At 38.2% G+C, this 26,216-nt stretch overlaps 1 protein-coding gene across 1 annotated transcript in view; it reads right to left on the bottom strand.

Moving 5' to 3' along the window:
• Positions 1 to 25,624, bottom strand: part of Prex2 (phosphatidylinositol-3,4,5-trisphosphate dependent Rac exchange factor 2) — a 310,793-nt gene extending 285,169 nt beyond the window's left edge. Inside the window, exon 1 of the mRNA XM_063257426.1 lies at positions 25,109 to 25,624. Within this exon, the coding sequence (XP_063113496.1) occupies positions 25,109 to 25,249 (141 nt within the window). The 5' untranslated portion in view covers positions 25,250 to 25,624. The remainder of the gene's footprint in view (positions 1 to 25,108) is intronic.
• Between the last annotated feature and the right edge of the window lie 592 nt (positions 25,625 to 26,216).

Below are 26,216 nucleotides of genomic sequence, written 5' to 3'. Positions count from 1 at the left end.
TGGTTGCATCCTCACGTAGCGGGAAAAGGGTGAGGCAGCTTTCTTAGGTCTCTCTCACCGGGGCACCAGTCCAAGTCATTATCTAATTACTTTCCAAAGCCCTCTGACTCCTCAACTATCCAGTGGGAGTTAAGATTTCAAAATATGAATTTGGAGCAGGGCAAACATTCAATGCATTACAACGCAAAAGAAAAAAGAAACAAAACACACCAAACACTATGCCAAAATTTAGTAGTTAAAATAATCATTATTTTGCTTATGAATTTTGTGGGTTCGGAACCTGAAGAGTTCAGCTAGACACTTCATCACTGCTGCATGTGGCATCAGCTGGCATGGCTGGAGGATGCATTCCTAAGATGGCTTTATCTTGTCCCTCTCATGTATGGCACCTTGGTGCACTTGGCCTCTCCCCAGCTACCCAATGATGTTTCATACCTCAGGGCCTCTCCGCGCGGCTCATGCTTCTCCCATTATAGTAATATTGCTTACAAAGCAGACTCAAGAGGCAGCAGTCCAAAAGCAGATCTCACCTAACACCTAGATAAAAGCTTTAATAGGTCCTATGAAACATCCTTGGGAGTCACTTGAAAACCACAACTGCAAGCAGCCCTGAATCAAAGAAAGGGTGATTATACAAGGATTGTCTACTGGGAGACTTGGTTCATTGGGAAGACGACTTTGAAGATCAACTGCAACAATGTATAGTAATTTAATCAAGAGCTTAAAATAGAAGTTCATGTACTTGTTCAATCAAAAATGAGTTATTGAATTTCTAGTAAATATTAAATATATGGGATGAATAAGGTATGGTTGAAAAGATATAACTGCATGCTGAAATATAATTTCAAGGTATTGCTTTCCTGATATACCATCTTTTCATAGTAATATCTGTTCAGCTGTTTGCTGACTTCTGTTTCTCTCATTTTTCCAATGTTCAATTTACATAGAGATTGCAATGAGCTAGGAAATGTAGAATACAGGCAACATTTATTTGTTTCACCTTAAAAAAACGTGTTTATTCATCCATTCTTCAGTTACCTAAGGATTTGGCACTCCATTAAGAATTAACTACAGAGAATAAAAAATGGGGAAAAGTCACAGTTTTCACTTATAGGTTCTTGAATAAAAACAAAATAAGCAAAACACAGACAGAAATACAGAGACTATGTAGAAGTAACATCAAACAGATTCACCGGTTCAGAATATTTTGTAACACTAGGAAGCCTTGCTGTAACACGGCTGTGACTTCGAATTAGTTTTCAGTAGGTCAGGGTGAGTCATGTTATGGTTTTGAGAAAGAGAGAGATGAAGTAAAGTTATGCATTCATTAGGAAAACTACTTCCTTGGCAGTGCAGGAAGGATCAAGAAGGTGGAAAATAAAGTCACAATCCAGTTCAGAGTTCTTTAGACAGAGATGATAAAAGAAAACCAGCAAGAATGAATTTAGGAGCTGATTCAGTCACAGTTGTCAAGATGTAGTCAAGACTGGACATAAAGACAAAGACCATCCTATTTTTCCTTCCTATTCTTGTAACTAACTGAATGTGCAATACATGAAATGCATTGAATATCCTCATATGAGAAAAAAGTAAGACTGAAAAATACCAGTGTAATCAATAGATTTGAGAATGCCATCACTATCATCCACAGGTTAGGAAAACAACCTGCTATAACTCTTCACTGCAATAAAATTAAGTAACTTCTCTGTATTAGTTCTGTACAATGAGTTCCAAGCAAATTCTTAGAATTTGCATGATAAATAACAGAAAATTTTCTCACACTCTTACTTGGCCAAACCTCACTATTTTAATCTACCAAAAGCAATAAAAAAGTCAACTCTTTTTCATTCACCCTTTTGTTACCCTTTCATGGGAAAATTAACTTCAAAACTTAACAAACTGGGTCACTTCTAGGTAGCATTTTAGTTAACTGACTAGGACCAATGTTATAAAATATAATACCTATTAAAATATGTTTCCAGAACATGAAAGTGTTTACTTTTACAATTCATTATGGAAAAATGATTTTAAAAACTGTACAAACTCTGGGGGTATAGCTCAGGATAGAGCATTTGTCTAGTATTCACAAAGATGTGGGCTTGAATTCTAGCACTGCCCCACCAAAAAACCTACAGATAGATTTTCTTCTCTTTCTCTTTTTTTTAAATCTAGCAATCATGCTATTTTTTCTTAATCTAAATACTGACAAAATTATATTTTGTCAATTAAATCTGAAGCAGTGTCACCAAAACACTATTGAGAGAGACAAACATGTCTGCCTATACTTTATCTTGAGAAAACTTTTTTTGCCAGGAGCCACACATCTACAATTTCAGTACTCATGAGGCTGAGACAGTAATATGATTTTGAGACCAGCCTGGGCTCACTGAGTTTAAGACCAATCTGAATTATATAGGAAGACTATGTTCAGGAGAGGCAAAGAGAAAAAGAGAAAGGAAGAAAAAGAAAACCATTATCAGAGTATAGCAAAGCAAGTTTTTGGCACTAATTCATTTTTAGCCCAATTTTCAACCAGTTCTAAAGGCATAAAGTTAATTACAAGTATAGTTTCACAATCTGAGAAAGTATTTGCTTGCTTATTTATAGCAAAGACTATTCTGTATATTTTAATCATTTACAAAATAGTTCACCTTACTTTGTACAATACATATGCTAACTTATGTGGAAAAAATCAAGAAAAATATGAACTATATTTTACAGTAAATAAACGCATTAATATTTAACTTCAACTTCTACATTTTCCACATTTCACCTTTAATTCTTTGTGTATATTCTGACTCTTAGTAATATTAATTCTTCTATATGGCTGGATCAGTAGTACTTCAGTGTACATAAATACCACATTTTCTTTATGTATTTATCTGTTGATGCTCATACAAGCCACTTCCGAGATTTAGCAATTGTAAGTTGTGCAACTGTAAAGCACAGGAGATAAACCATGTAAAGTGAAGTCATGAGTAAAGGCAGACTACAAGAAGATTAATCTAGAGATGTTTGTTGGATGGGTATCACTCTTCCCCCTCCTTTCTTGTCATACTTCCTCTAGAAACAGAATAATTCAAGAATATACAGTGGAGGCCAATGGAAAAAGAAGTTAATCTAGAGATATTTAGAAAGGAAAACCAAAGGCCAGGGATTTAGCTCAGTGATATAAGCACCTGCCTGGCAAGCGTGAGGACATGAGTTTGATCCCCAGTACCGAAAGAAAAAAGAAAAGAAAATCAATAGGGCATTAAAACTAGTTGAGTAAGCAGATGAAATATAAGGAGAAAAATATTATACCAAGCCTGCCAGTCTAGGAGACCTGAGAATGTGAATTACAGAAATGGAATAGGGAGTAAAAGATGTTCAATGCTTCCTATGGGAAAGTGATTGATTCAGTTTTGCACATTTTGAGTCAGGAACAAAAGTGACAAAGACAATTCAATGTCTTACATCTACAAGACAAGACATTACCTTGGGACTGCAGATCTTAAGTGAGCTGACTGACTGAATTTTATTCATGTAAAAGTAATTACAGAGGCCACAATGAATCGATAAGCTTTTTAAAAAAACCAAAAAGTTGTGTGAAAAGGGAATCCAAGCGATGAAAATTGTGGGGAGGGTGTAAGTAGTTTATTCAGTGAACCCAAGGCCAATCCCACAAGGAGAGAATTTGAAAAAGGTTATGTTAATGAACAAAGCCAAACTGCAGAGAAGCAAAAGGAGGTCAAAATCAGTATACAGTTAAGAAACATAATTAAGTGATGGTCACCGAAAGACTTCAGGAGTCTTTTTTATAAAAGGAAAGGTCAGGAAGGAAGGCTGGGAAATGGCTAAAACATGGTGAGGATGAATTTTAAAAATGATGTGGTCACGGAGCTAGAGAGCTTCAAGAGAGAGTTTACAAAGGAGCTACGAGAGACAAGGAGATTCAGGAGAGATCTTATGCTTACTTTTTAACACAAAACATTTCATGATATCTGATGATACAGCCACAAAGAAATTAAAGCTATACTTTTGTTCATAATACATACATATATGCACAATGGGTTTAATGGATATTGCCATTGGAATTAATTTATTGCAAGAATTACTTCAATTGGAAATCTTACAGTAAAAGCATCTGAACCTTTCACAAAAAGAACTTTAATTATACCCTTAGAAAAAAGGGATGAGATGAAAACAAAACTATTAAGGACACAGAACAAAACAAGTGGCTTTGTGCACATTTCTTGCATTTCAAATTCCCTTTGGTATGCACATCCTTATGTTCACAAATTGGCACTTTAAAAGAATCCTCCACATCTCCTCACAACAAAGAACCTTGGAAAATACATCTGTCCCCTCTGAGAATTCTCAGACAACTTTAGAATATTAATTTCTACAACATTCATATTTCCCGAAGTAGCTTACTTCCTTTCCCACATAAGAGTTCTTTCCAATAATCACTGTTGTTTCACTGTTTTACTCAGATACACAGGAAACAATCTGCTAACTTCTTTAGACAGAAAGTTATATTAAACTTTAACAATATATTTTTCACTACTAAAATTTCTCATTACTATTGAAAAATACTGTATTTTTGGGTAATCACTGGATTTACCATCCTTTTAAACACAGTCTCCTATTTAATTCCATTTTTCTATAGCTTCCTTTTCAATGCTTAATTACTTCTTATTCGTATGTTAGCTTTGTCAATCTATCTCTTAACATCCATTCATTAACAATACTATCCAATTTATTAAATCATTAACTCAAATATTTGTTGAACACATACTAGATGCTAGGCATAGGTCTATAGTCTGAGCAAAGAGCAATTTAGACAAGAGTCCCTTCCCTTCCCTAAAGAACTCACTTTCTAGGAAGGGGAAACTAACATAAACAAAATGATTGTAATAATTAGTACGTTAGAAAGTATGATAAAGAAATCAAAGCAGGAAAGGGAATGTTAAGCTGAAGATAAAGTGGTTAGAATTTAGAATACGGTGGTCAGCAAAGGCCTCCTGAGAGGAGTCATCTTTAGCAAAGGCATAAATGAATTGGCCATGAAGGCATCTAGAAAGAGAGCAGTACAAGCAAAAAGAGCAACAATGCAAAGGCCCTTAGGAGGAGCCTTAGGAAGACTGTGGGTAGCTGAAGGTAAGTGGCAGAGTTGTCAGATAAACGAGGATCAAAAAACTAACTTTAAGATTTAGCAGTGTCAATAAATATCCTTGGTGACTTTGACAAAGGCATTTTTGGAGAATTGGTAGAAAAAAAGATGAAAAAAGTAAGTAAGAAGGGTGTCAATCATCTAGTCTGAAAGACCACCAGAAGAGCTTTGGCCTTTACTCGCAAAAATAAGAAGTACAGTCAGTGTCACATATCTGAGAGTTTTGCATCCACAGATTGTCACAGGTTTAAAATACTTTTAAAAATGTGTCTTTACTATACATATACAGACACTTTTGTCATTTACTACATAATACAGTAAAACAACTATTTAGATAGTTATTACACTGTATTAGGTATCAAAAATAATTTAGAGATGACTTAAAATATATGGGAAGAAGCACATAAGGCATACAAAAATGCTTCACCAATTTATATGAGATTTGAGCATCTGCGATTTTGCTATCTGTGGGAGGTCCTGGACCAAACCCTTGTGAACACCAAGAGATGACTGTATTTTGAGTTTAGAGCAAAGTGAAATAGTGTGACATGTTTTTAAAGAATTCAAGTTACTGGGTTAATCTATAATCACAGGGATACAAGAAAGAAGACAGAGAAACTAGCTTAGAAACAACTACATCAGGATAACAATAGAGGTCAAAGTGGTGAAAAGTGGTCAAAACCTGAATACTTTTTAAAGACAATAGCAGGAGGATTTCCTGGTAATCAGTGTAGAGTATGTTAAAAAAAAAAAAAAAAATTCCATGCAGTATGTATTTTTTAAAAAGATTAAGTTGTCTGAGTAAGAGCTCAGGAAGACATGATTTGAGGGATGTTGGGGGGATACTAATGTTGGCCATAGTAAGTTAGTGCGACCTTTGAGACCTCCATGGAGAGAGGTAGATAGAGGAGACAGATTTTCACAACAAAGGGAGGAATGTAGGCAGAGAAAAGAAGAAAGAAATTTTGGGCATTCGAATCTTGGGCATTCGGACAGCCACAACAGTAAAAGGAGAAAATAACAACCAGGTAAGAAACAGCAAAGATGGAACATGGGTAAGAAGAGTATCAGAACAGTGTTGTACCTAGAAGGAAGTGTCGCAGTTGAATACGCCATTAGGTCAAATAAACCAGGAGCAAGAAACCAACTTCAGGATTTAGCAGTATCAATACTTTTGGTGACTGACAAAGGCATTTTTGAAGAGTAGTGGAACAAAAGCAATGGGTTAGACTAAAACAGTCCATGTAAAAAGAGGTACAGTGGCACCACCTGAGGTCCCAGCTACTTAGGAGGTTAAAGCATAGGACCGTAAGTTTGAGCTCAGAACCTGGACAATTAGTGAGAGCTCATAAAAAAAAAAAAAAAAAAAAAAAAAAAAAAAAAAAAAGAAAAGAAAAAGAAAAACACACCCATCTGAGGAGAACATTGTGAATTCCTATCTCTCAGCCCAATGCCTCTCTATCTTTGCCTTATGATAGGGGAATACTGCTTCCTTCTGCACAACTCCTTTGTCACCTACCTTCATGGTATATGCATGGGCCATTCATCTAGGTTATCACCACAACAGCTAATAAAGGCAGCAATTACCTGTGTTCTCCATTATGACAAAACACTCCAAGTTTACCTCCTCTATTTCTTACCCATGCTGAGACAGGCTTTGGTGCAAAAAGAAATGTGTACTATGAAATAGGGAGGATAGTTCCTGCATCATAAAACAGTCGTACAAGTTAATATTGTAGATAAAGTCTCATCATATGGTAGTTACATAATGTGACCCAGCTACTTTCTCCCCTCCCTAATAACAGTGGAATAACCAGAACTCAGAGGTCACTGTACCAAATAGCTGGTAGCCACTCCAGAGTACTTTTTTTAAAAAAAGAAGAAAAAAGAAAAGCATGAGATGTGATCAAAATATATAGTAAATATTTACATTTTTAAATGTTTATTTCAGTAAAAGACTCATTGCCATTAATCCCTGCGCTTAGAACCTATTTATACCATCACCTTACTATCTTCGGAAGCAATTTTGGAAGTCCTCTTTTGTGTGTTTACAAATTTGATTTAAAAAGATGGTAAATGCTCCTGCCAAGTGCCACCCAACAGAAATACAGGCTTGTAAGACCACTGTGGTGTGTCTTCATCTACTTTTATTCACTGGCTCTACCAGCAAGCAACCGGCTCTTCCCAAAGTCAAAATGACCACACAAAGTAAGCATTTTAACTTGATTCAGGACACTGAGGCAGCCATGTCCATGCAACTAAAACATTCACAAAAAAGGACTTCTCCAATTGCTTCAAAGTGTGGCAAAAAAGATAGAAAAGGTGTGTTATCCCCAGGTCCTTTCATCCTGAGACTGTAACTAAGGTGGCCTGGAATGGCCCAGACATCATCATACTCCCCACTGTGTTGGTCTTTCTGACACTTGTTAGGTTTCCTAAGTTGCTTCCTCTCTAGTCTTAACTGTGCCCATCAGAGTCATTCCTAAACTCTTTTACTAAAATCCTCCCTAAGGGATGACTTTTTAATTAAGGCTCAATTTGGAAAGTCCCGTGCTCAAAAACCTTACCTCACTCCCCACTTCCTACTAAAACAGTTCTAAACTGCCAGTTCTAGCATTCAAGGCCATTTTCCCTCTGGCCATAGTCTAGCTTGGTCACCTCCATCCCACTCCACACATGTCTCCCCTACAGGGTTCAGTCAGACAATTTAAACCACTCTTCTACAAAAGCAAAACTATGAGATGAGACATATTTCCAACAATTCCTATCAGAAGTATAATCTACTCAAAAATCAAAGGGCATCACTTTGTGTTAGACTAGCAGACAAAAGAGAATGTTTCCACTAGGTAAATGAGTCAAAAAGTAGTAACTGCATGATGGTACTGGTGAGGACGGCCCTGATGTTTCAGCAAGGAGAAGTGAGCTCCAAGGCCACTTAACATCGAGCTCCTGACACATACTCACACTAGGCTCATGGATGACATCAACTGTACCACAATTGCACAAGGGGAGAATCGTTTTTACCTAATCTACTTTAAATTAGCGTGAAGTCAAATAAGGATTACCTTTGGACCAAGAAAACACAAGCTCTACTGCTGTGAGAACTTCAGCTCCAACAGTTATGGGTGTATTTTCTCAAACTGGTAGCCCAGTCCAAACTCAGTAGGAGGTTGGTGGGGCTGAGAACTGCAAAGTACAATATCAAGCTTTATTTGTAAATTGGTTCCATCAGAGACACAGAACCATGAAAATAGATTAGAGGTATTGTTATTTTTGCTGGAATAATTAATCCCATGTTGTTGAAGGCCTGATGGCCATTAGAGTATTTCTTCCTATAAATAAAAATAGCTCTCATTTGGGATTTTGGAGGTTGGAGTTTTCTGTTTATTTTTCTTTTTAGTATGGGGTGGAAATTTGATGACTAAAGTATATCTAGGCTTTATACCACTTTACATGAAAATTTAGGGGCCATGGTTCCAAGAAATGGATCTTTTTTTTTTTTTTTTTTTTTTGGTCTTTTTCCTTTTTTATCGGTACCGGGGATCGAACTCATGACTGCCTGCTTGCAAGACAGGTGCTTATGCCACTGAGCTAAATCCCCAGCCCCAAGAAATGGATCTTAACCTCACCAGCAACAACTGTCACACAAACACACAACCATCCAGGTAATGAACAAAACCACTTTGCACTTAGGTTTTCTAAAAGAGAGATAACTGGTTTCCCTCATACTACTTTTTCTTTACTTATAGAATCTCTAAATAAATCATAACAAGAGTATAAACAATCAAAAAGAAGAAATAGTCAAAGTGCTGGGAATTAAAACAGGCTATAAAAATTTTAATCACAGAGGAAGATTAGAGTCAGGCTCAGATACTGGGAAAAAAGATCTAATTCTAGCCTAACCCATCTCACCTGTGCACACCTGGGTATGCTCCTGAGCGGAAGGGAAACTTCTCCATGTGTACACAATAGGAGCAAAATAGAAAACCAATCTAAGGACCAAAATAATTAGCAACTTCCCACAAGCTACTGGGAAGATTTCAAGCTTTCCTAATGGCTCTATCTCCAAGTGAGACCAGTCTTGACTTATTAAAGGTTCTAGTGGCTGGTAAGTATTCTAAATTTTATAATAGTCATAAAATACTAAGAAACCTTCCTGGATGGAAAGCATACTGGGAGAAAAACTACAAACCAACTCACTCAAATAATCATCTAAGGATATAAGGGAAACAAAAGCAGTGAAACTATACCGCTATTTGGTTACATTTGTTAGTCTGAGTGCTTATTATTACAGACTCACCCTTCAGAAGTTATCAGAAGCCTAAAGCCCATACTCGAGGCTACACGATCATTTCAGAAGTGTCTCTGCCAGAGGATCCTTTAAGTCAGAGGGTACAGAGGATGTCCAAGCCAGAGGACAGAGGGCAGAGTGGAACTGAACAGCAGGAAAACTGTTTCTCAATTCTGAAAGTGACAGAGATCCTCTGAAGCTGCTTCTTTGGCTCTGGTAGTCACAGGCTGCAGACTTCAGCTGGCTGAACCACTGCCCCCAGTTCTTTTGTGACCTTTTGCCATGTCCAGACAATATGTTAGACCAAACTCTAAACAGCCTTGCTAGCACTGACAACCCCATCAAACCCCCTGAACTCTTGATTTAACAAGAACCTCCGCAATCTCTGCCTCTTCACCAGGCTTTAGCAAGAGTCATACCACAGGCTGATGACCAGGGAGAGCACACTGAAGCATGAAAACTCCAAAGCCTGCAAGTACTCACTACAGATAGAATTGAAAGTTTTGTTACAGAATTGAAAGGACATTAGATATTTTATTTCCCTCATAGGCACCATATTTTGCTTTATTTCATTCAGCAAATCTCACCTTTAAAGCTCCCCCATATAATCTATGCCAATCTAACTGCATCTGTGGTTTATTTGGCCTTTAGACTGATTTTTGTTCCCATTTTGTCAGATTCACACCACAATTAAAATTGGTCCCACCAATAAAGAATAGATATCTAAATTTATCCTCGCTATGAAAAAATCAAGCACGCAAATCTAGCATGAAGAAGTGCACAGCAAAGATTCCACCTTTGTGTGGTAAGTGTGTTTCTACCTCCTTTTAACTTTAATTATGTAATTAGCCATAGAAAGGTTTCCTTAAACAAAAAAAAAAAAAAAAAAGGAAGAAGAAAGTATATAACCTACCAAAAGAATAGGCTGCTAAATCCCCTTTGGTTAGGCTATTTAAAAGACCAATTAAAAGTATAAGGATTCACAAGTTCTAGTCTGACGTTGGTCATGATAATAGTAATATATCAATTAACTATCTTTTGTACCAGAAATTCAGGGAACTGAAGAATGACACCCCACAAAAGCCTGCTTTAAAAATATCATTTGTAGAATTAACTAACCTTCAAAAGAATTTCAGCACCAAACCTTCTAGACTCTATTAAACAATAAAGCAAGAGAGTAGGCCCCAGCAGCTGAGGAAATGGGAATGTTTTCCACAGTCCTTAAGTGACCTTTCCCCTTCTCACAGTCCCTGACAGCGGCCCTGCATGACACTTTATTACAGGCCCCAAAGGGGCAGAATCCAGCTGTTCACAGACTCTAGGGAGTTGCTTCCACAGGGCCATCAACAGAACAATACATTAGGAAGAAAGGGGATGGGGGGTGCAAGTGACTTTCTAATCCTTCTGTTCCCTCTCAGGAAAAGGCTTTTAACAACATGCAAATGTATGAAAAATGTAGCTTATAACTCATGCCTGTGATGAACTAAGGAAAACTGCGTTTATGTTCTGTGCACTCAAGATTTCCAAATCCATTCTCATGCTATTTGTTCAAGGCTGTAGTCCACTCACTGCTACAGGTCACTTTCCTTGCAGCAGCTTACTAGCCAGACTGCTGGTTCCCAGTGGTGGTGAATTTGAACATGGATTGCAGTTCCTACTAGGCACTGCACATCCCACTGCTGGGACATGCAGTCTACAAAACAGGCTCCTTTGTGATATAAACACAACTATGAGATAGTGTATTTTTAGTTTGCACCTCCAAAAAACACAAATATTCCATTTAGGTTGAAGTCAATACACTGAAAACTGACAGCTGAAGAATTAATTTGGTAGATGGTTGTGTCCCAAGTATTAGGGACACACACACAGGTAAGGCCAGGAATTTGAGGCCTAGGTGACACATCTCGAAAAAAAAAAGAATTAACAAAGTAGAACTTTAAGTCTTAGCATTACCAAGCTTTCTACAATCTATGAACTTTACAAGCAAGACACATGTTGGTTCAAGTCATCTAGGAATTTTAATCAAACTGAAGAATTAAACAAGCGACTTGATTAGCATTTCCACACAGATATGACCTAAGGTTAGCAGTGAAAATACAAGGTATTTTCACGTATTTTTAGAGGTTTACAGAAAAGAGCATGACAGAAAGGAGTAAATGTTTGCTTTCTCATCCTACATACAATGCCAAAATATACACACATACACATACACACATGCACACGTTCCGTTCTCTTCTTTCTGAACACTTAGACTGGCTAAACAGTATCATCTATTTCACTCATTTGTATCTCTTAGATTCGAGATGAACACTATGAAATAGAGATTTTTAATCCTTGTCAGTCTTATTTATGTCTTCTGAGCCTAGAACAATAACTAGCACACACAGAGTAGGTGCTCAATAAATATGCCTCAGAAAATTGAAAATCAAAATATATGGACTACACGTTTTTAAAAACAGTGGCTAGAGACCATGTTACTTTGACTGCCTTAACCATAAATGGTACAATTGGGTTTTTCATGTATTAATAAAGTTGGTTTGGGACATGAACAAAAAACATTTCGGTTCTGTTTTGTGGTGAGGTTCTTTTTATTACAGATTTTTTGGTTATGTATTATTTAATGAAAAATACTCTAAATTTCAGTTAACACGTGTTAAATACTAAGGAAAAGTACAGAATGTCACAGAGAGTTGGAGCCTTAAAATTCTGACAAGCTTCAGGAGCAATAATTTTAGGGAAGATATTTAGCATAGTGTAGAAAACCCATATGCAATTTTTTTTTCTTTAAACCTAATTAGCAGGCTTTCAAAAAAAATGTATTCAAATATCTTGGTGGGCTTTCTTTTTTCTTTTTCTTCATCTCCCAGTAAAAAAGTTCACTTATATTTCCACAATGCCATTAAAGTTGAATATGATCCAAATTCTCAACTATAGAAATACATTTTTAAAACTGAGGATCTATGATTGCTAATCCTGTCAACTTCATTGGCCTGAGACATGCCCAGGGGATTGGCAAGCACATTTCTGGAGGTCTCAGAGTAGACTTATGGATGAAGGGCTGTCCTTGGGAATAGAGGTGCTCCCTGCCTCTGTTTCTCTGGGGCTCTTTCTCCACCTCTTTGCTTCCTGGGGCCTCCACGATGTGATCTTTCTTCTACCATGCCCTTCCACTATTAGTTTGGTGCTTTGAACTAGCCTACCTGGGATTGAGTTGCTGAGCCAAAATTAATCTTTTCTGTTTTAAGTTACAAATGTCAGGTGTTTGATCACAGTGACATAAAGCTAATACAGAATGCATTCAAGTATTGACTAAGTTTTCAAGTTTTCTGACAGCCCTAATAACTGAGTCAACTATATCATCTAAATTTTTAAAACTCTTAAATTCAGTCAGACATTTTAGTGCATATTTATAATCTCAGATACTGATGAGACTAAAGCAAGAGGACCCCAAATTTCAAGCTAGCCTTGGCAATTTAACAAAACCCTGTGTCAACATAAAATGTTTAAAGGGCTGGGAGTATGGCTCAGTGGTGGACCATCTGAGTTCATCTGAGAATCACATTAAAAAAAAAAAAAAAAACGCTTATAACCACAAAAGATATTTGCTATCATCAAAAATTTTAACCATACAAAGGTGACCAAAATTAATTCAGGAGAAACATGAACTTCTCACACTGTAAGTAAAACCCAGGCTAGGCTCACCTATCCATAACAGGACCTTCATTTGGTCACTAACATTATACAGTTGTGCTGTCTGACTTAGTTAGAAACTGGGGAAATGTTCCTACTATATAACACAGTTTACTCAAACTTCATTCTGTGACTATCACAATGCTACATACTTTCCCTCACCTGTCCTATCAAAAGAAGAAATCTTGGCAAAATAAACTGAGCATAATAATTAACAATAGACTTATTTCACGTTTAAATTACATTCAACATATTACAAACAATTTATGACATATTCATTGAATGTAGAACGATACACACAGTTGAAAGACAGTAGGGTATGGTGGTATATACCTATAATTCCAGGACTCAGGAGGCTGAAGCAGGAGGATTGCCATGAGTACAATACCAACATGGGCTACATAGTGAGTTCGAGGCCAGCGTCCAGCCTGAATTGCAGTGTGACAGTGTCAAAAAAAAAAATTCTCAGTTTATGTATTCTGAGTTTATATATTTTGAGTTTATATATTTTTAATTATATATGTATATGATTAGGTCATGTCTCAAATATCTTGATTTAATCACATACTGGATAAACACATGGGCTTTATTTAAACATAAAACAAAGGATTTGATCCTATTATCAAATTCTAAGTACACAGACATCCAAAATGATCCAAGATTTAAGTTCAAATGAAACCAGTAGCTAGCTGTAAGGAACTTCATCAACAGATATACCAAGAGAAAAAAGTAGGATGCCTAATTTTAAAAGATTCTTTGTGCTGCCTTACTTCCAAGAAGGAAATTTAGACTCTGGCATGAAGGTGACATCCGGTTCTGATCCTGTCTTGAATTGACCATGCTCTCTTGCTTTACATGGTTTGCTTGAAATAAACTAGTGTTCCCTCCTGACTTCTAGTTTCTGTGTACTTCCAGAGTCAACAATTTCTGTGTTCAGTTCTAACATCTGCCTTGCTTTTCCTAGTCCTGATAAATCACACCATTTCCACAACCCACAAAGATCCATCCGGTCCAGTGATTTACGAGAAGAATGTCCTGAAAGACACCCACAAAACATCTACTCAGAATCCTCAGTCTCCCACTCAGACATCCTCAGGTGTGAGTTACGATGACACAAAGGAATAGTGAGCTGTGAATGACCATATACAAATATTCAGTACTAACATATAATAAACATGTACTATATGATGATCACTATTTTTTTCTAAAGATGTCAGAAATGTGTAAAGTTAAATAAGACCTCCAAATCCTCCCAGGCTTTCCTGTATGTAGTATAAGCTTGGGAAAGGGGAGCTCTTGCAAATTTTATGATAGGAGATAGATAAATACTAGATGTATTTCCATGTCAACAAAAACACATGTGGGACTTAATCTTCAATATGTTTTGAATATAATGGAATCTTACAGGAAAGGAATCTAAGAATTAATATAAATAATCTTCTGAGAACATAAGTAAGTTTCTGTACTTATTTAGTTTGTTCACAACCCCTCCAGTCTTCAGCTGGGCACATGGATGTCCTCCTAGTCAGCATAGTCACATCTACCGTAGAGTGGGTTTAGACATGTTACTAAGATCTGACCACAAAGACAGTCAAAGAGAGACTACGGCCCTTCCAGGGGGAGAACCACCAGTGTCTCCTGAGATCCATGCCATGTTGGAACTATTAGGATCCTGGGAAACCAAGCAAGCAGCTCCCCTCCCTGGTAAGTGGCTACGGTGTGGCAGACTGCGGCCCTTCCAGGAGGGAACCACCAGTGTCTCCTGAGATCCATGCCATGTTGGAACTATTAGGATCCTGGGAAACCAAGCAAGCAGCTCCCCTCCCTGGTAAGTGGCTACGGTGTGGCAGACTGTGGCCCTTCCAGGAGGGAACCACCAGTGTCTTCTGAGATCCACACCATGTTGGAACTTATGAAGCTGGGAAACCAAGCAACCAGCCGGCCTCCCTGCTAAGCAATAGTGAACCTACTGGTGCACGGCCTAGAGTCAAACATCCCACTTCCCCTAACTCCCTTCTTTTGTCTCCCCTGTTAGCAAATGGGAACCAGAAATCTAAGCATCTCTGAGAAGTTGACCATAGCAAATAAGGGGGATTTCCTTCTACAATCTCTTTGAAGGCAAATATTTTTATTACTGTTTTGCTCTATTCTGATTAATGGTACTGCTTTATTCAATATTCTCTTTTAATAAGTTCTATAGTGTTCTGCATTTCATTTTATTTTGATATACGTGATTGAAAGAACAACTATTGTAAAGATAACGAAATATACTGTGATACCTATTACTGTTATCCCGGTGACCTGCTGTGAAGTTCTGTACCAATTTCACTGTACGATCTTAGCTGGCTTTATTCTGTCTTGTTCTGTTGTGTTTTACTACTTTCAAAATAAAATTTAAAAAGAAAAAGAAAAAAAGACAGTCAAGAGATAAGTATAATTTCCAGGTCACATCTTTAAAGGAAGTGTTCACCTTGGACTTTCCCACCTTCCCCCATGCCAATCACCCCAGGGCTGTACTGTGAAAGTGCTACCAGCAAGCCAGCTTCAAGCACACATCCAAGAGCCCCTCTCTCCTGCATATCAGGATCACCTGCAGAAACGATGCAAAGTGTCAGGCTTCCACCCCCACAGACACTGATTGAGTTTGTCCTAAGGGATGGTGGAGCCATAAAATAGTAGGAAAAAAGGTATCTGAATACTGATGCAGCTGCACTCCGTCAGAAGGAGTAATCCCCTGGAACACCACTGTGCAAGAGTCTAAAAAAATTACATAACCAGGACTTCACAAAAGGATGCCAAAAATGCCCTGTTGATTACTCAGGTCTACTTTATTCCCAACAGTCCTGTATTTTATGCAGTGAAAGCTGCCTAACAAATATCCTTATGAATACATATAATGAACAAAAAACATATAGCCTTTAAAAATATATATATTAAAAAAAACCACTGTCCTTTTCCTAAAGGTAAAACTAACATGTAGGGGGAAAGAGTACAGTTTTGGCATGATCCAAGGAAATAATGCCAGAGCTAGACAAGATTCATTAAAGAGAAGATAACAGTATTAAAGAATATTCAATTTAGGGCTGGGGATTTAGCTCAGCGGTTGTGAGTTCAACCTCCAGTGTCAAAAAAAGAAAAGAAAAGAGTATTCAATTTGACAGGACAAAAGTGCAAAAAAAAAAAATCAAAGTTTGCCAATTCATTAGAGATTTGCATACGTTAATAAAAACTTGGAATTACAATATGATTTTAGGACCAAGTTAATTAATATTGGCTTCTCTTATCAGCCATTTTTAATAGACCATAGATGAGACTGTTTATTAAGGAAGAGTCTTCCATTTTCTTGCTCTTCTGTGTTCAATATATAATTTTTATTTTAGCGTCCAAAGCGACTATCCCATCACCTACCACTATATCTTCATACAAAGGATGAAGAGGAGAAGGGATAACAGAAAGAAAGGAGATTAAAAAAAGGAAAGGGAAGGAGGAGGGAAAGGGGAAGGAAAGAAAACGGAGGAAGAGAGAGAGAGAAGTGCATACACTTCATTATTAAGGGCACACTTTAGACACTACCTAGGCCACTTCTGCTCACATTCCCCCGGCCAAAACCTACACATATGCTCATACTTCTCCACAAGAAAAGCTAGGAAATGAAATATTCTCTTAAGCTGTATAATCACGTATAGAGCTAAAACTTTTATTATTATAGGAAAGAATAGCAAAATAAGCCTTTCTTTGTACACTATATTTAGCTGTACAGTAAAGCTAGAAAAAAGCAAAATTATTCTAGGAATCAAAATCTGAAATCATCTAGACTATCTAAAATTGTTTCAAAATCATAATCTCAATTCAATTTATCAGCTGGAGGGGAACTGGAAATTTCTGTCAGAAATTTTATGGTTAAGATTTACAGGAAAAATAAAGTTGTATCTAGCTATTCAAAATAAACTGTAAAAATATGGAAATATAAATATATTTCTACATAATTTAAAAAACACATTAAGCTACACAAAGTCAAGTATGACACAGATATACCATGCAATAAGTGAAAACTCTCTTCATTGTTTTCTGAGACAATAATGAATTATTACAGTGCTCTTAAAATGTGTAGATAGGAAACCAATATTTCAGTGAACTAATAGAGTATAATAATGTCTTTCCATAGGTCCTATTCTTATGCCACTGACAATAACAACAACAAAAAAGAAAGCTTTGAAAGAAGAGATATTATTTCTGCAATCTTAAGATCTCTTTCTTTAGAGAAACAGTCACAAATAAGAAAATGCAGGACTTCCAAGGGTGTATGAAACAAGGCCAAATTGAAGCATTATAAGGCATTAAAGAAAACATCAATGTTTGTTGCACAATCTCTGAAAATTTGTCACCATCCACAAAGCTTCTCCTACTAGCAAGATGACCTCAAAAGATCACTGAAAGCTAAAATAGAAAAGCCAAACAGATATCGATCTTTGAGTCTCTCAGAAAAAGAAATGAATATGTATTCATACATATTCTATATTATTATATTTTTGCTTAAAATCCAGAAAGTACTTTTATAACAATATTGTAAATTTAATCAGCTGGAGTCATTGTTAAGTTTTATATAAATTAACCATTTTAAATAGAAGGACTTGTCTTTTAATAGAAAATACATATTTCAAATGAGAGAACACAATGTCCATAGCTTAGCTACTCTTTGCAAAAACAGATTCCTTATTGTACACTATATTTAACTACATGGTAATGCTAGAAGACAGCAAAGTTATTCAAGAAATCAAAATCTGAAATCATCTATATTATCTAGAATGGTTTAAAGCCATAAGTTGAATTCATCAATTTTCTTATAACTACAATCACTGAAATCTTGGATGAAAGCAATAGGTTCATGAAAAACGAAGAAAAAGGAAATATATTTTTATTAGAGTGCCAAAAGTCAAATGATTATGCTCTCAGAAAAAGGGATCCAACTATAATTTTCAGCAATAAACATCCCCTAAGGATATCTTTCCTGGATTTATGATTATTCAAAGTAACTATAATATTGTAAATCAAATATGATCTTGATTTTTATAAAACTAATAACTTTAATAAATTAAAATTCAAGTAATTTTAAACACATAAATCTTGCAATAAAGAATAATAAAAACCTGTTTATGAAAATTAAGTATTATGAATAAGCTTTTATGAGAAATAAAAATAATTGTTAGGTCAAATTAATGTACTCAAAATACAGATATAACAAGTATTGGTATTAATACCCGGTATAAGGTAAAAGAACACTCAGAAAGACAGTGTAAAAAGACAAATTTCGAAAGAAAAATCACATCAAAGTGCTGTAAGATAAACACATGGTTCTTTTTTTTAAATATGTACAATAAATATAAAATGAGTTTCATATAATTTACACTGTAGTTCAAATGACTGTAATTGTATCAAAATTCAGACCTACTCATACGTAATAAATAAGAGCTTAGTTCTCTAATTTGACTTCTAAATATATATTTTGCATTTAAGAAAATCATATTTGAAAAGAATAATTGTACAAAGATTGTTATACATTTGATCTCAACTATTCACATACAATTCACTTTTCTATGCCTTGAAATCACATGTTTGAAATATTTATGAAACCTCACTGCCAGCAAAAACAAACAAAACAAAAACAAAAGCAACACAAGACAGAAAACCAGAGATCAACATCGCAGGGAAATAAAAGTCATCAGGTAGGAACTTTCAACTTCACTCTCCCCTAACCTCCCTTTTCCTAAAGTGGTCACTGACCTTACAACTTTACAGGTGTACTCTTCTTCCCAGGCTCTAAGGCCATGCCTTCTTTACCATTCCCCACGCCCCCTGGCCATCTCAGGACCTTTCTCTACCTATTAAAGTCTCCTTATCCTTCCAGACTTGGAAGAGAAAGGGGTCAGGCACAAGCTAGATGATTATTCTGCAGACTTTAGCAAATGCTGGTTCGTTCTCTGAGGTCAAGGGAAAGGAGATAAACAGAGTCTGAGGAAGAGAAAAGTGAGGAAATGTTTACTACCTGCCCACCCTTTACCTACATTAGCTGATCTGAATGTCAAGCCAGCCCTGTGAAATATTTCTAGGTGTGCTTTCCAGACATGAAACTGAGACATAACAAGGTTATATAGTTCACCGAAAGTAACATAGTTTATAAGTTTCAATGCCAGGATTTGAAACCAGGTCATGAGATTCCCTAACTCATGCTCTGCTACCTCCAATGTCACTTTATTGTCACACTGTGGAGACCAATACCCCAGTGAGTGGTTATAAAGAGGAAAACAGGCCACTCAGCAGGTCTAAAAGCTACAGACTCTGCATCTCTATTGCCTAAGGTAACACAGGAGACCGCCTGCTTGTTCTTAGTCTATGCAATACTTTGTGTTGAGTATATTCTCTGGCAGGATGGCAAATCCCCATCATCTCCAGTGAGCATGGAGGCCCTCACATTGCTTACATGATGATGCCATTTGCCCTCTACTATGTCCTGTTGTAGTTGCTTCAGTTACCTTTATTGTCTCTTTTCTGTGGCCATTCTCATCTTCCTTAAATCGTCCCTTTCAGGTACTAAGCCTTTCCTTTTGCCACCCAGATCCTCCAACAGTCTTTCCACTGGTCCTCAGCTTGTATTACATCTCAAGCCATTGTTACAGTCCAGCCTCTGCTCATATATACTACTAAAACCAAACTCTCAAAGGTGTTCCAATCACTAAATCTAGAAACCTCTTCAGTCTTCATACGATCTACTCTTTAAAGTTCTGAACTTTACAAAATCCTCTGTTGAAAACTAGATCCTTGGCTCCCACTTGTTCCTGGTATTCCAATCTTTGAAAGCTTCTAAAAATCATAAAACTAAACACACATCTCTCTATGAGTAGAGTAGTCTAGCCATATTCCAAAAACCAGAATCAAGAAAGAATCCTATTTCGTTCACAGTACATTCACTACAAAAGAGAGTCATTTCATTCTAAAAGCAGTTTCCTGATGCCATCCTGCTTGGACACATATTGAAACTAATGGCGAAAAAACAAGCAATCCAGCCAAAGCCAGTCAGGAGTATCCAGCCAAGTGTATCAAAGGAAAGTGTCCGAAAGCTTAGGAGAAAAACAAGGCAGGTTTGCACCCTGAGAGCAGGATCGTTTTGGTAGGGGCAGAAATCTATCACACAGAAGCTAGACTGTATTTATGTTTTATGTAGTTTCCATTATTACTGGCATCTGTACTGCCTTAGTAAATAGCAAGGACTTTTCAAAGGTAATATCCTGTCCCAGATTGAGAGGAACAAGGAGAAGTTTTTTCCGTATGCTGTGCAGCTGGTTAAAGGGGTATCTGTAATGAGGACAGAGAGACACAGGAGGCAGTGAGCCATGAGAAGGATCTCAAGATGAAACTCAGAGATGGACGCAAGAAATCTTGGCCTGAACCTCAGGACATCCCATTTCAGCTGTAGACATCTGAGGCTTTCTTATTATTGAGAGCAAGTATTCCCTCACAACAGACTTTCTACTCCCTAGAGTTAAAGGCAGAATTCTCAGGAATGGAACTTTCCTCAAACTGGATTATACTTACTTCATCTCCTACCAATATCCAAAAAGCACAGGACTTTTTATTTCCAACCATGAACAATGTGCTGGCACCCTCAGAGGGCAAGCTCTACCATTCCACATGCTGCGTTTTGAGGGGTGGACAGTGCTCCTTCCTATCTGCCACATTTCTCCTGCCCCTTCATCAGCTCTGTGCTAAGCCTCTCAAAACTCCCCTCACTCCTAGATTGAAAGACTCCCTTAATGTCTCCAAACCATTTGGCTTTTGACACCTGTGGTATTTCCCACATGGCCTTGTGACTACCTATGTACTTTTCTTAGCCCCTCAATAAATTATGAGCTTAATATGGACAAGACTTCTCTTCGCATCTCCATTGTCTAACATAAGTTGTCTGTCTGCTTAGGCTGCCATAACAAAACAGTGAATTTAATAGGAATTAATTCCCTCATAGTTCTAAAGGCTGGAAGTTAAAGATCATGATGGTGTCAGTATTTTGGCTTTTCCAGAGACCTTTCTCTTTGGCTTGACTTCCATGGCCTTGCCTCTGTGTGCATGCATCCCTAGTATCTCTCTGTGGACTCAAGTTTCTTCTTTTAAACAAACCAGTGTATCTGCACATTCAGTCCCACTCTGAAGTACTGGAGGTTAGGACTTCAGCATATGAATTGGTGCGTCAGTAACATAAATCACAGGCACAATGCTGAGTGGAGCCTAAGTCTTGCACACAATGCACTGTATCAATTCATCTTTGCCTGAAAAGGTCTTGACTGAAAAGAGATTGTTTTCAAATTCATTCAAACTCTGCTTTGTTTGCACTCGCTTTGTTTGCCTGTTTGTTTATTTTCATGAACACCTGCTATTTACAAAGCACCATGTTCCGGCCAAGAAAAGTGCACACAGGAAGCAAACACACAATCCGTATTCTGGGAATTTACCATCTAGGTAAGTTGTTTTTCTAACTGTTTTTGCAAAAGCACAAATCTGAGAAAGAGAAAAGCTGTAGTGGAGAGTCCAAAGCTATAAAATTTAGCTCACCACCTGGGGTCCCTTGAAGCCCCATCAACATTTAAAGCATCCAGAGACACAATCACATTAAAGCAATCAGAGAATAAACATGCAAATCCTTAAGGCTTCATAATAACCATAGTGTTCATTACATCTAAAGTTTCCTAACTGTCTTAAAAGTCAACTGAGTATTTTAAGAATACCATGTAAAAGACTACACGACTTGGGAAATAAGAGGCTCAGTTTCAGACAAAACTGCAGACTTACGAATATAACAAAAATTAAAGGTATCTAATGAGGACCAGTATTCCTGGTTCTTTGTAACATCAAAATAAATAAAAGTAACTATTTGCACAGTCCTATTATGTGTCAGAAACTAAGCAGAGGCCCAAATACATGATTTCCGCCTTGTAGCAATCTTGAGAAAGACTGTTATTTCCCCTTTTCACAGATGAGGAAAATGGGACTCTTTTAAGTTACACCAAGAACTAGGGGCAAGACTCTAATTCGAGAATATCTGAAATCAGAGCCCAGATAGATAACAACTTTCAAAATCTTTTATGCAAAAGCATATAGCTCAAAATGTTTGTCTTAAAGGGCCTATGACATGGAAAAACCATGACTGCAGGTGTTCTAGGAACAAACCAGTTTACATCTGTTTCTCAGTGTAATTAGTAACAGCATTTCCTTTCTCTGTCAGGAGTGTCCCAGTTTAAACAGTACATGCTGCCTGCCATGCTGCCTCATTGGCACTGGCCCACAGTGAAAGCTGTCTGTGAAGTTTCCCAGGCCTGGGCTATATAAGTGAGTTCAAGGCCAGCCTACGTTACATAGCAAGACCCTTTCTCAAAAAAATAATAATATAATAATAATAACATGTATAGAAAAAAAATGGCAATGCTTATGGACCGACTAGGGTCTGGAGGTAAGATGTTCTTTCCTTAAAAGGTAGAATTGAGAGGAGGGAACTGCAAATAAAATATGAGTAAAAAATTTTCCTTTTGATCCTGCTTTTTTTTCAATAAAGCAAAATAATGTTTCAAAATATGTTCTTAGTAGAGCAAAAATATTTTTATCTCTTCTTCCTCTTTCTACAGTCACCCTTCATTTGTAACAGTGGCTTAACCCAATGGCAGAAATCGAAAACAATGACCAATATAACAAACATTTAAATTTGACTTACGTATGCATATCAACTTATTGCCAATAAATTTCTCACTCAACTTTATTAATATACCTGATTTTTAAAAAATATTTTTTATTATTTGTGTCTATTTCTGATCATTCCCTCAGAATAAGTTCTTAGAAGGGAAATTATCAGATCAAGGGGCATAAATACTTTTAGGCTCTTGTATTAGCATAGTCTCCTATGAAAACTTTACATACTACATCAACTATAGGCCATCAAGTAGAACTCTGAAGGGATTGTTTCTCTAATTCCGAAAGAAAATATTCTATAATGGGTTATAAATGGTTATAAATAGACTTTACACTTTTGTGGTTTTGACCAAAAAGAAGCCAGAGTAAATCTTTGTCTACAGGCCATTCAGGCCAATAAGTGCATTTATATGTATAAGCAAATACAGCACAATGAACACAGGAAAAGTGGAAAAGCTCATAGTTTTTGAAAATAGCACAAACAAAATCATAAGATGATTTTCTACTTGTAAAAAGGAAAATACAATTTTTAAACCTCCTACATGCTCATTCCTTACTCTACATAGTATGAACAGTTTTCAGTTATGATATTCTGATGTTCAGATGAAAAGAAACTAATATTTTAAACAAAGATCAGCAAATTAGTTGTTCAGGTAATTATGTTTGTGGCCTACTTCAGCAATTAAGCATTTTGCACTGCACCTTTTTCTTCTATTTTCAGAAAGCAGTAACTAACAAATTACTCCAATCCTTCAAAACTCAAAGGACTTTCGTCAACCACAAAGTTTCATGATACTCTCATCTGAAGCTACTAAAAATTAAATCTCCTTTAAAGTATGCTCTTCTTAGCCAGATGTGATGATACAGGCTTGTAATCCCAGCAGTTTGGGAGACAGAGGCAAAAGGCTCACAAGTTCAATGACAGGCTGGGCAATTTAGGTAGAACAGGTCTCAAAATTAGAAATCAGTTAATTAATTAAAAGGCCTGAGAATATAGCCCAGTTTGAAGGCTCTGGATTCAATCTCCAGTACACCAATAAATAAATAAATAAATAAGCAAGCAAGCTCTTTTCAGTCACTGCTGCCTGGACATATTCAATTAATTCTATATATCACCAATTACTAGAATATTCTAAAATACTTGCACCTTTCCAAAGAAGGACTTGGTCCCTGAGAGCTCAAGTATATTGGAAAAGGCAACCTGTGCATTTTGGTGCAATTTTTAGAACTCCAAGACATTGTTCTTCCCTTCTTGACACAGCCAAGAATTTCCTCCATCCTGACTGTCAGCAGAAACTTTTTAGATTTCACAAAACTGAGCAGGAAGTTTGGCATTTGAAACATTTCCCTTCCGACCAGAGGAACACAGCGATGGAAGGAGAAGCTTAGAAGAGTTGTGCCAGGCTTTTTTTAAATGATGTTTTCCCACGCATCTGGGTAGACAGGAGCCAATCTTCAAATTATTTGTCTTTTCAGCAGTGAACAGCGAAAAAGTCAAAGAGTTTGAGTGATGTCTCATAAGTTATTTGCTTCTACTTCTGTAAATGTCTCGTAAGTTACTTGCCCCCTACTTCTGTAAAGTTCATGCCCAGTTCTAGGAAACCCCAATGTTGTTAGGCATGAGTTTCATACACCACTTTCATGGTCTCCGTGCACACAAGTTAAGCCGGGAGGAAGGAGATTGTGGGGCTAGGTCGGAGCCAGCACACATGTGTCTTCAATACCCAACAGCTGGTAAAGATCACAACCCTGACGCTCTTTCTGTGCACCCCCCCCAAACACACCCCATGTTTCAAAAATGATTATGACTAAAGAATTTCACTGCCATGTTATCTGAGTAAAACTCCAGCTCCAACAGACTCAGTGGTTTTTTTTTTAAGCTACACAGACCCACATGTAGCAGACTGCATCCTTGTCCACCACATCAACGCTTTAAGACAACATACTCTGGAGAGGGGGAGAAGGCACGGACACCACGCACGAGAGGGAGACGGAAAAGTGAGGGGAGATGGGGCAGCCAGGATCCCCGGGCAGGAGCGCGCTCCCTTTGCACCTAACTTTCCCGACTCAGAGCTCTCCGGGCCGCCCACCGCGCCTACAGCCTTTTAAAAATCCCCGCGAGTCGCGGCGACCGCGAACGGCGTCCCCCAGCGCACTCGGCGCCCGCGACGCCCCCTCCGGCCCGGCGGACAATGCCGCGCGCCCCCCGAGCCCCGCGGGACCCGCAGAGGCGCGGCCCTCACCGACACCAGGAACTCCAGCGTGCCCACATAGTCCCGCTCGGTCTTCTGCAGCTCGCTGAGCACGCACACGCGCAGGCGAAGCTGCTTCTCCGCGTCCTTGGCGCCCTCGGCGCGGCCGTCCCCGCGGCTCTCCTCGCTCATGGTGGGCGGCGGGGCGCGGGCCGAGCGGCCGGGCTGCGCGCTGCGGGGCGCGCCTGCTGCTGCTGCTGCGCGGTCCCCGGCGGCGCGGAGCGGAGCGGAGCGGAGGCGGCCGCCTCTGAAAAGTCCCGGGAGGGGCGGGTGGCTTCACATGCTGAGGAGGAGAGCCCGGGCGGAGGGCAGAGGAGGGCGCGGGGCTCCGCTCGGCAGACTCCCTGGAGAGGCGGCTCTGGCCTCTGCCCCGCGGGCCGAGCCCCGCCGCTCCTGCCTCACGCGGCCTGAGCCGGAGGGAGCGGCCCCTGCTGCCACCGCGGTGACTTGGACATGAATCAAATGCTTTCTGTCCATGTGACTCCGACCCTTTACCCTTCGCCAAATCTCAGGAAAAAGGAAACACAACCCTGGGGAAGTGTGTCGTGCCAGCAAACTAAACACACACACACACACACACACACACACACACACACACACACACACACACACACACAATCGGCCCTTGTGATGGAACTAATTGGAGGTTCCCAAACCTAGAGGACACACTCCGGGACAGCTCCAGAATTGCTCCTGAGACTCCCGTCTATTGTTTAGTATTAATGGGTTTTGCACAAATCCTGAAAGCAAAGAAAAAAGTCCCCACGGTTATATAACTCGATGGGAACAAAAACAACCACAGTATTGACCCTCCTGTCTTTGAAAAGAAGCACATTGATTTCTTTGGTTTTATTCAGGCACAAAACAGGTTTGCTTTCGAACCCCTCCCCCCTCCAACCAAGACTTTCACAAGACACCTCCTGTCTGCTCTTCGAAAGTCAATTACCATAATAAACGAGGATACAATACGAAAGTGACCATTCCAGTCTATACAATAAACTCCAGAAACAATAACCATCACCATGGCACTGGACTATTTAGACATCTTTGCATTGCTGTAACTTTTTTCCAACATCTTTGTGGTATGTAAATTCAAGGA

The sequence above is a fragment of the Cavia porcellus genome, unplaced genomic scaffold (genome assembly GCF_034190915.1).
Source record: "Cavia porcellus strain 051 isolate PalLab524CR breed Dunkin Hartley unplaced genomic scaffold, mCavPor4.1 scaffold_10, whole genome shotgun sequence".
In the NCBI taxonomy this organism is placed as follows: Eukaryota; Metazoa; Chordata; class Mammalia; order Rodentia; family Caviidae; genus Cavia; species Cavia porcellus.
Note: the sequence above shows the minus strand (reverse complement) of the source record. Positions and strands in the feature narration are given on the sequence as shown.